Source organism: Volvox carteri (assembly GCF_000143455.1).
Source record: "Volvox carteri f. nagariensis unplaced genomic scaffold VOLCAscaffold_127, whole genome shotgun sequence".
NCBI lineage: Eukaryota > Viridiplantae > Chlorophyta > Chlorophyceae > Chlamydomonadales > Volvocaceae > Volvox > Volvox carteri.
The window spans coordinates 22,490-33,190 of record NW_003307670.1 but is presented as its reverse complement, the minus strand read 5'-3'; the positions used below and the strand labels follow the sequence as shown (position 1 = coordinate 33,190).

General features: G+C 57.5%; 2 protein-coding genes across 2 annotated transcripts in view; one reads left to right on the top strand and one right to left on the bottom strand.

Annotated features, from left to right (window-relative positions):
* The window catches only part of VOLCADRAFT_100569 (uncharacterized protein), a gene marked incomplete at both ends in the record, with an annotated part of 15,941 nt that extends 8,522 nt beyond the window's left edge, over positions 1–7,419 (bottom strand). The window contains 6 exons of the mRNA XM_002959121.1: positions 172–1,909; positions 3,703–3,815; positions 4,345–4,386; positions 4,735–4,872; positions 6,580–6,588; positions 7,270–7,419. Coding sequence (XP_002959167.1) covers positions 172–1,909; positions 3,703–3,815; positions 4,345–4,386; positions 4,735–4,872; positions 6,580–6,588; positions 7,270–7,419 — 2,190 coding nt within the window. The remainder of the gene's footprint in view (positions 1–171; positions 1,910–3,702; positions 3,816–4,344; positions 4,387–4,734; positions 4,873–6,579; positions 6,589–7,269) is intronic.
* A 2,892-nt stretch (positions 7,420–10,311) lies between these two features.
* On the top strand, positions 10,312–10,512 carry VOLCADRAFT_35338 (uncharacterized protein; the record flags this gene model as incomplete). Its single annotated transcript, XM_002959127.1, has 1 exon — positions 10,312–10,512. A coding segment is annotated over one exon (201 nt), but the record flags the coding sequence as incomplete, so codon positions are not given.
* Positions 10,513–10,701: the final 189 nt, after the last annotated feature.

The window sequence follows — 10,701 nt, the reverse complement described above, 5'->3', positions numbered from 1 at the left end:
TGTTGGCGGCGACATTCCCGCCGCTGTCGGCGGCGGTGGTTGCTGCAACACATTCCCTGGCGGCGGCGGCATTGACGACATGCCCGCCTGCTGCTGTTGCTGCTGCAAGCGCTCCGCCGATTCCGTTGCCGTACATTCGCCTGCCGTCTCCAGCGGTGACGGCGAATCCACCGCCATTGCCAGCTCATCGCATGGCATATGGCCCCAATGGAGATGTTGGCCTGTCCCCGCAGGCACAAGGCCCGACTCGGACTCCGACGGCGGTGGCTGCGGCTGCACCTCCTCAACCTGCATCGCATTCTCAGTCTCTTCCGCCTCGTCCACCTCCTCCCCCTCCTCCACGACCCCTTTTGTTGCTGTTAGCAGCGGCAGCGGTTGTAGCTGCAGTTGTGGCTGTTGGTACTGTACTGTTGGCAACGTGGCTGTTTGCAAATGCCGTGGCTGTAGCATTGAAGTCGACAGCGACGACGGGTTGGGTGCTGCTACAGCCATCTGCGACGGCGCTGTAGTAGCCTGCGGCAGTGCCAAGGGCGCCGTCGCCGTCGTCGCGAAAGCCGTACTACCACCACCGCTGCCGCCGCCATTGCCGCCAGCGTCAGCGGCGGCGCGGCGACCTGCCACAGCGACCCTGACGCCGCCACCGTCTGCTACAGCAACTGCGTCACAAGGCGTGTCCTGTAAGGTCCCGGCGGCGCCGCCTGCAGAAGCTACAGCCGCGGCGGCGTTTCCGTCAGCTGAAGCGCTTCCCTTACTTGCCCCTACAGATCCGACGGATCCGACGGCGACGGCGACGGCGGCGGCGCGGCTCGGCCCCGCTACTGCTGGGTTTCGGATAGGCCCAGGCGGATCGGCTGTAGCCTGAACCTGCATTGAGCGCAGCGGTGCCAAAACCAGCTTTTGCACGCCGCTACTACTGCTGGTATGGCTACTGCTGTTTCCTGTCGTACACGGTTGTAGCTGCACCATGGCGCCATCCGCCAAGCCCCAACTCCCCATTACCGTCCGCAGACCCTGCAGAGCGAATATTCTGCATCTACCCAATTTAGGTGCGCACAAGGACACACCGCGCAGTTCAACCAGACTGCCGGACTGCGGCAGCGCGACCCGTGGGTCTTCATCATGTCCTTGAGCACCTGGCTGCGGCGGCGGCGGCGTCCCTGCCACAGCCGCCCACAGACCCTCCACCGGCTGCGGCCCCTTCGCTGCAACCGCCGCCGCCAGGTCAGCAAAATGCCATGCTACTGCCTCATTGGGTAGCTGTAGCAAGGAGCCGCGACGCCGGCAGAGGCACACCGGCGGCGGCGCCGCGGCCGGCTCCGGCTGTAGCGGTACGCCACTGCCCACTGCTGCCGCTTTCGCCGCTACAGCCACCATCGTCGCGGGAGCTTCTGCGGCGCCTGGCGGCCTCTGACGGGACAGGAGCAGCCGGCCGTCGTACCGCAACGTCAGCGTCAGCATTTCTTTGTTACGGACGCCCCATCTGGTCATGAGCGGCCGAAGTCCCTCCAGACGAGCTGTGTGACGTGTCACGTGAAGCTCAGTGTTAAGCTGTAGCTGTAACTTGCAACGGCCGCGGCGGGCGCCCTTGGCGGCGGCGAAGGCCGTGGGCCACGCGTCCTCCGCCAGGATCTCAGGTCGGAGCGGTGCCGTCATGGTGGGGGCCGTCAGCGCGGCGACTGTCGTCCCTTCCGAATTGGTCCAAGCCGGAGTTGCTGCTGCGGTGGTGGCGGCGGTGGCGGCAGCGGCGGGTGAAGCCGCCGCAGAGTCGGCCGTCGGCGCTGTTGAAGCGCTGACAGCGACTTTGGGGAGCAAGGCCAGAAGGATCTCGTTCCGGTCGGGGGATGCCAAATGGAGATGGCCCGTGCTGCTTTTGTACTGCACCATGAAGCTGGTGCGGAGGTCTGTAGGGCTGGTGTTGACGACGGTGTGCAGGGTAGGCACAGGATGAGGTGCTGCATCCAGCCATGAAGTGATCCCTAGCGCGCTACTACTCGCTGATGCATCAGTAAGCGCCGCCGGGGCCAGGAGCGGGCAGCGGTGCGGGGAGCAGTCCGGAAAGGCCATGGTGCTGATTACGCCGCTAGGGAATAATGAATAATGTTTGGTGAAGTGATTAGGTTGAAGGCACATGCATGCGGTAAAAGTCCCAGGTCAAGTGGTCAATGTGTGTTGGCGCGATTGCCAACACACCGAACAATTACTTTGGAATGTAAGATACCAGTCCTGTTTTTGTAGAGATATAGTTATTGCCATGGACGGCAACCATCAAGGACAAGGTTTATCAACGACAGCTTGACTTGCTTGCCTCCAGCAAATGGGACGGTTCTTACTTAGCCATCCTGGAAAGTGGCCGAAAGATAACAAAGAAGGTCGATCTTTTCAGACATTGAAACAAGGAGAATTTGGGGGAATGGTGTATCGACGGATCCAGGTTATAACATAGCAGGCAGTTACAATATGTCGGCAATGAACGGAGCTTACTCCATGGCCCGAGCATTAGGTTGCAACCAGGCGTGTTTTCATTTTCCAAATTTCATTTGAGAATCATCCGGTGATCATTACGGGGACAAAATTTCCGAGCTGGTAGTGAACCAACGGACGTAACTGCCATACAAGGCTGCCATGACCCATGTTACAGGCTTATCATAATTAAAGCAATAAGCCGCTACAGAAGGGAAGCCACTACGCAGAATGCAAGAGACTACAGGTGCCTTGCCGATCACTGAGTACACAATGGATTGGGAAAACGCGCAGTGCAAATCGCCATTCATCGCAGCAGCAAACAAGCAACACGCCAACACGCAAAAGCTTGCGGTCAAATATATGTTATCGCCTATCTCTTCATATCCAAAAAAGAGTAGTTAAAGCGCATTTGCAGCTGGAGCAGCCGCAGCATGCAGACAATGCAGCGACGCCAACTACTCACTACTATTCACGAACCATACAACAAAGACTCTGGCTCTCTCAACAATTACTCCCCACTCACACAAACAACCCGGAACTCTACCGTGCTGTACGGCATCATTAACACACAACCCCTCCCCCAGGTTTGTTTCCCCCAGAGGACTGCATTCCGCTCCCCCCCAGCAACCCGCCCCGCCCCACCCCGCACCAAAAAAGGTACCCCCTTTTCACGGCCTAAGAGGAGGACCTTCATCCCCCTCGCTGCCTTCAGCACAGCGCTCCCCGAGGGCAGCAACCCCCGACCCGCCTACTTGCGTCCCGGGGGGGTTGGGATCGGCCTGGTGGGGCCCTTCTCGGGGGGTGCCACCCTCCCCCCACCACCAAAAGAGGGGAGGGGAGGAGAGGAGTGGGCAACGGAACGGCAGCGTCTCATTCATTCGCCCTACCTACTCAGCAGCCCGGCGCGCCGAAACCACCTGGCGCTCACCCAGCCTCCCCCAGTCATGTCGCCGCCGTGCTGCCGTACAGCGGGGGAGATCACCATCGCGCCATCGTACAAACCCAGTGGGGCCCGCCCACTCGGTACCCACGCGACACGGTACCCACCGGCCCCCGTGCCATACACACGCATGCACATACCTGCTTCCCCCTCCCTTTCCCCTCATTTTTCCTACCCAGCTTCGTCCCTCTCCTACCCACTTCCAGCCTAAAGCTTCCTCCCCTCCCTCCTCCCCTCGCTGCTCCCCTCCGCCCTGCACGGACCCCACCCTCCCCTACCCCCCTCCCCTGCTCCCTCACGCCGCGGCCCCCTGCGCGTCTAGCAGCTTCCTCAGCCCCTCCGCCACCGCCCCCAGATCCACGCGGTCGCCGTCGCTGTCCACATTGAGGTACTTGTGACCCAACAGATGAGCCTGGACGGGGGGAAGGGATAAGGAGGGGAAAGACAAAGGCATAAGGAGGGGGACAAGGAAAAGGGGAGGAAGGACTGTTTAAGGGAGGTGGGAAACATATGCATGTGAAAAAGTGAGAGAAGTGACCTGCTGCCGCTAAGTGACCCAAATGGCTCCGAAACTGCCCCCTCGGAGTGCAAAGCGATAAAGTCATCGACCCGTGGTTCCGGAGGTAAAGCCTATTTGGTTGGTGGGGAGGAAAGGGGGGGAAAGGGGAAAGGGGTGCCCAGGGCACGGGGAATGGGAAGTGCATCAACTGTCAACTACCTACGCCCTCAGCACGTGGGGAACCCAACACATACACACACACACACTACCCACCATCCCTCTCCCCGTCCCTCCACCACCCGATGTCGTATCCTTCCACACAGCCATCCATTCATGGGTTGTATGAAGGCGCCTCTTGCCCCCCTCTCCCCCCCATCCCAAACCCCCTCCAAACCGCGCTCCCCACCCCCCACCCAACCCCATGCAACCCAACCCCACACACCAGGTTGTGGTAGTGGTCGTTGCCGGCCGAGTTGTGGTGCAGCTGCGGGGGGTGCGGGGGCGGAAAGGGATCTCAGATCAGGTGTTGTTGTGGGTCAAGTCAATACAATGCCCCCCCCCACTCCAAAGTTCTCCAAAACTCTCCAAAGTTCGTAAAGGAGAGATGAAAGGGCGGCGTTGTCTTCTTCCCCACCAGAAATGGATGTCATGAAACCTGCTGTGGCCAGTATGTGAACTGTAGACCACCCTGTGTTTGCGTGTGTGTGTGCGTGTGTGTGTATGTACGTATGTCTTTTGTTGTTTTTGCTGTTGTTGTTATTACAGCGGGCTACCAGGTTTCTAAACCGTAAAGGAAAGAAACCGAGCCGTGCTGCTGTGTTTTCCCTCCCACCGTGACTTCCCCCCTTCCCCCCCGTTCCCTGTCTCCCCCCTTCACCTCCAGCACTCCGCCCCTCCCCGGCGACATCCAAATCATGTTAGCCAGTCCCGATCCGTGCGCTCCCACCAGCACACTGGCCTGGCCCAGAATCTGGGAGGTTGTTAGGGGGGTTAGGGCGGGAAAAAGGGAAGAAAAGTGAGCAAGGCGGGAAAGAGTGGGAAAGGGAGAGGGTGGGAGTGGGGATATGTGCACACGCATGGGGATTTCGACGCGATGGGGAGATGGAGATTCGGGCGGCAATGCAGCAAGTAACCTGAATATGAAGAATGTTTGAATTTTCAAAATGTGTGTTCCCCCCCCTTGAGGTTGCTCATCACATCGCCCTGCAGCCATCCCGTAAGACCCGCGCAACCTACCCCCCGCTCCACATATGTCCACATACGTCCACACATACCCTTCCTAACACCCAACCTCATACTCCCCCCAACCCCATCCAATCAAAAAAACACTTTTCCGTGCCTGCACGTGGTCAGGGTAGAAGGGAATGTCGTTCAGCTCCACAACACGCAAATCAAAAAACACAGAAGAGGCACGGCAGCGGTGAGAGCCGCTGCTACTGCCCCGCAGCTGCCGCCGCCGCCACCACCACAGCTCAGTGCTACTGCTACTGCTACTGCCGCCGGGGACGCCGCCTTCACCGGAGCGAAGCTGTAGTTCTTTTTGTTGCAGCTGGTGGTTAGGGTGTTTCTGATCCTGATGATGCGACAAAAGGTTTTCGTTTTCTTCCTCGACCCATTCCTGCATGATGATGCGCTGTCTGTCCACGGGGTCATCCTCAGCGGCTGTAGCACCAGCAACAACAGTAGCAGTAGTAGTAGCCGTAGCAGTAGCAGTTTTTCCCTCCTCCTTCCCGTCCTTCATTTGGAACAAGGACATTAAATGCCGCAGCTTCATCCGGCGTTTAGGAGTAAGGAGGCTGCGGTGGTGGTGGTGGTGGTGGTGGTGGTGGTGGTGGTGATGACTCGACCCAAATGATTTTGTAAGGCCGCTTCGCAAACAAGCCTCGTCGTTCCAGCGCCAAATCTCCCGCTGAAGCTCCAAAACCACTTCGCCTGTACATCAAAAAGAAAACAAACTGTCAAAACAAGCGGTCAAAACCACCTTGTAACTCGGCGGCGTGGGACCCAGCCGCAAAAAAAAGGAAAAGAACATAAGTCTGCCGAAATGGCCACCGAATGCGCGGACGAATTAACACGGCCCCACCGGAGGATATGAAAACACGCCGCAGCCGCAACATTACAATGTTGTACGGCAGTGTACGACATGTCCAAGATGTGTAAAAATGGATTATTCGTAGGGAGAAGAGGACAGGAGGCGGCGGCAGAGGCGGCCGATGGCAGATGTGTGAGGAGGCGGCAGAGGAGGGGTCAGGGTTAGGAGGAGGAAGGGGAGCACTACCGGGCACAGGCCTGTTGACTTAGGGTTAGGGACACACACACAGAGAAGCAACGAACCTGGGCAGCATATGCCGATTCCAATTAATGTGATGACATTGTCATAAGCTTTTTATTATAAGCCCAAGCTGTAGCTTGCAACAGCCTGACTGCCTCCCAACCTCCCTCCTCCAACCGCCAACCCGGCAGCAGATACCAGAGATAGAAAGACTACTACTCCACGCATAGACGGAGGGAAGGGAAGAGAGAGGAGCCTGCTACTATATACTGCTGTCATCCCCTCCCCTCCTCAAGCGGCTCTCTCATGGGGTGTGTGTATGTCGCACGCATACATACATACATACATACATACACATGCAGGATTTCTGTGTTAATTAGCTGGTAGTGTGACTTCTTGTCGTACCTGCGCTGCCTGGGACAAGTCGGTGAGGAGGAGCGCTCGAAGGCCCGGCATCGGTGCTCCAAAACCAGTCGAGCAAATCCTTCTGGCGCGTTAATTAAGTACTGGATGTGTCCGGGGGAATTTTAGCACATCAAGGGGGCAGGATGTCGGCGCTTATGGGGTGGTCGGAAGGTACTTTTCAATGACAAGAGTTATCCAGGCCGCCTTCCCTTGGGATGTTCTTACCCGGGGCCAATATTACGCATATTGAATATGTTTCAAGGACGTAAGTCTTTGTTAGGTGCAGGTTCATACATGCGAAAGGAACTAGCGTTCCGGTAACCATGACGCCCGTCGGCGCGCGCTCGCCGCCAGTGTTTCGTTGGCTACGAATGGCCTAGACACCGGATGAAATAATTACGCTAGGTTATGACGGTAGTCTCACTTGGTTTGGTGTTGTATGAGGTTTACCATTGCGGATTGTCAGCAGAAGCGCTGGTCCAACCCCATCGCTCGGAGCAGTAATCCACTTCACCTCCGCTGAAGGCTGCCGCTCCATACTACAGAATCCGGGGAATCTTTCGGCTTTACACAGCTTAGCACGCTTCGGTTTGCAATAATACTTGCATCCAAAAGTTTTCGTAACACAAAGCGAATGGGTTCGAAGCGATTGTTTCGTTTAGGGACCAAGGCTTTGTGCTAACTACGGACCTGATCTAGCCTCCAATCGTTTGTAACCGCAGCTGTGATGCGGCGCACTTCTGCATCCGTCGGTCGTCTAGGGACGAGCAACCGTACAGCCTTGATTTCGCTGATGATCTTTTCCGTCCAAGTGCCTGAGCCATACGCTACGTAGCACATAATTACAATTGCACAGGGGTTTAGATTAACGTATGTGGCCTACCCCAAAGCTCTGGAGCTCTGGCTGGTCCCTTTGCTCTCTTAATGGGTTGTGCACAATATTAAACAACCAATTATAACTCTGTCGTCCAAGCAAATCTTGAACCACTAAGCAGTGTGTCTTCTAATTCGGCTACTACACAACGTGGCAGCGACGTAACTGTCAACATGACGCCATTAGCCGTAGCTGGAACCCCTGTGCATGCGTTGACTCTACAGCTGAGCCCCTCTCAATTGCATCGTGCACCGCACCGGCGGGGAAGGGGTAAGTAATTGCGGCCTGGGCAAGTCCGGTACACTCCCTCGCTCAACCTTCTATTTGCACAGGGGCAAGTCCGTTGGCCGGAGTCGTAAGCACGTCTGCATATGCAATAATTCCAGCAAATGGCAGGATTTCAGGGATGCAGCCGCTGCCACGCAGTCGTGAGGCGAGTTGGTTCGCTGTACGATTCTCGTTTGCGGAACTGCTGCCTACTGCGCATCTTGTAACTTGCTAGTTATTGTATCCGTCGGTGTTCTATGCCACTATGCCACGAGGCCCACAACTCCGTACCTGCTCGCGCTTTGCGCGCCAACAGGATTTGCAAGGGGGACTTTTGGGGACCATGAAGAATCGCTTCGGCTCATCACCAATAATTCCCTGTGACCTTTTACTGGTAACAAGCTGGGAGGAAACCTCAATTGAGCTCCTACGGAAGAACCTTGCCCTGAAGAATGGCTTCCCGAAGGGGGCATTTCACCCTCGGCCATATCGCAGGGCTTTGCCACGGTACGTAGGAGTCCCCTGACAGACTCTGTACTATACTAATGCCTTATAACGATAGTTGAACGCGTTTTAATTCAATTTTGTTGCTTGCAAGGGTCACTGGGGTTTTAGGGGAACAGCGCGGGCCGCGGGACAAAAACTGCTCGCACCAGACAGCTCAACAGGATCTTCCAGACGGCATCGAAGGAACTGAAAGCCCTTTGACCGAAAGTCAAGAGCTTCCTTCGCCGAGCTTCGGGCCATCATCTCTATCCAAACACCAAAAATTGGCCACCCTAACCTCCTGACCTGAGGACAGCCCTCCATGCACGGCCTCCACACAACCCGTGTGCGGAATTCCCTTTGCCAACCCGCACCCCTGCCCGTCGCCATCTCCTCCTCGGCCGTTTTTGCCCTCCCATCCCTGCATGTCCTGCTGCTGCTGCTGCTGCTGCTGCTGCTGCTGCTGTTTTGGGACCCAACCCGAAACCGGACCCAAAGTCCAAGGGCCCAGTCAAGCAGACCATGCAAGACTACTTCGTCGCCGTCAGCGACGCGCTCGGAGCGCTGTGGTCTCTCAGCCCGCCCGCTTGGCGAGCGACCCGGGGTCCCGCGTTCTCCCACCACAGCGGCGCGCCGTTTTGCCTCACCGCGGTCTTTGACGGCCACGGCTCCGGCGACCACGCGGCGCGCACCGCGCAGGAGAGCGTGCTTGCGGCTGTGGCGTCTGACCCAGATCTCCTGGACTGCTTTGGTACGTACGTGGGGGTTACGAAACTTACTTCTGACTGGGAAGAATTTCCTTGGAGGGAAAAGAGAACACCTACAGGGGGGGCCCTGCGGAGGTGGCTCGGGAAGGGAAGGGCAGGGAAGGGAAGGGCATCATTCTACACACAGTCGGCGGCATGCAGGGCGGGATTCAAGGGTTTCAATCTACATGGCCCTTCCACCTGGCTGGCTGGCTTGCTGGCTGGCTGGGGTATACATACATCATCACGAGCATGGAGCATGTGAGCCTGGGGGGAAAGAACCACCAAGAACGTGAAAGCCACGAAGCTGAAGGAAACCCGCAGCCCCCTTATGACGTAAATCCTGATGTCTTTCGTCGTGATAACAGAAGCCACTTGTTACCTTGACGAGAGGACCACGGCGGGCGATCTGGGTGTTTGATGTACCAACCTTTCGGAATATATCGACCTTAATTTTCCTGAATCCCACAGGTTGTTATGGGGGCGTCATCGTGATGCCCCCGTCGAACTTACACAAGAATTTAATTAGATGATGTGGCGCCCATTACGTTTGTCGTTATGTTTGTCATTTGTTGCCATCTGGCGCCTCATCCTAATTCCTTCCTTCGCAGCTCGCAATATGGAGATGCCGGGTGTGAGCCCCGAGGTGCTGGCGGCGGCCACCAGCGCCTTCCGCCGCTCCTTTAGAGAGCTGGACTCCCGGATTTGCGCGGAGGGGGAAGCGCGGGGGCTGCCGGTGAGTAGGAAGAAGAACGCGGGGAAGGACCCGAGGACCGCTGTATCAAGGGGAGGGAGGTCGGGAAGGGGAACAGTGTGTCCCAAGGGGGCGGAGAAGAAGTAATAGTAGTAGTAATAGTAGTAGTAGTAGTAGTAGTAGTAGTAGTAGTAGTAGTAGTAGTAGTAGGGGCAGGTGGAGAAGAAGAGGAGACGAACGTCTGCCTTTCCCGCCCCGCACGTGCGCAATCAGGCATATCGCCAGTTTGGTTGAAAAGGAGCTGGTGGAGTCGGGGGTTGTATGTGTGTGTGTGAGAGGGGGGGGAAATCGCGGGTGCCTCTTCTGCGTGTTTGCCCTAGAAAAAGGAAAAGGGGGCGCTTGAAAGCGCGTTGGCCCTTGAATCCAGATGGCGACGTCGGCAGCTGTTTGCCCCTTGGCTTTGCATGCACCTCTCCCCCCCTTTGGGCGACACCATGACACGAATCCGCAATGCTTTGGGGAGGGGGCTCCCATTACCCCTACACGCGGGGTGCGGCCTATGCGGCCTATGCCTCCCCCCCTGGCCCCCTGGTGTCCTCCGACCCCTCCCCACCTTCCGACCCCTCCGCAATGCCGTGTCTGTGTGTGTGCTCTCTCAGCACGACGGCACCACTGCGCTGGTGAGCGTCCAGGTGGGCCCCAAGCTCTACACCGCCAACACGGGGGACTGCCGGGCGGTGCTGTGTCGTGGCGGCCGGGCGGTGAGACTGTCCCGCGACCACAAGCCGGAGCTGCCGGAGGAGCGCACCCGCATCGAGGCGGCGGGGGGGCGGGTGGCCAACGTGCGGGGTACGTGGCGGGTGGTGCTGCCGCTGGCGGATGGTTGCACAGCCAAGGTCTGCTCCGTGTCCAGGTGCGGCCCGTGGAAGGGGGGAAAGGAGGGGGGGAGGATACGACGAAGCACTGACGATTGACGAAAAGATAATATTACTATTATTAAGATAATATTAGGAAAAAGGGGGGAGGCGAACCAGAATGAGTGAAGCTGCTGCCAA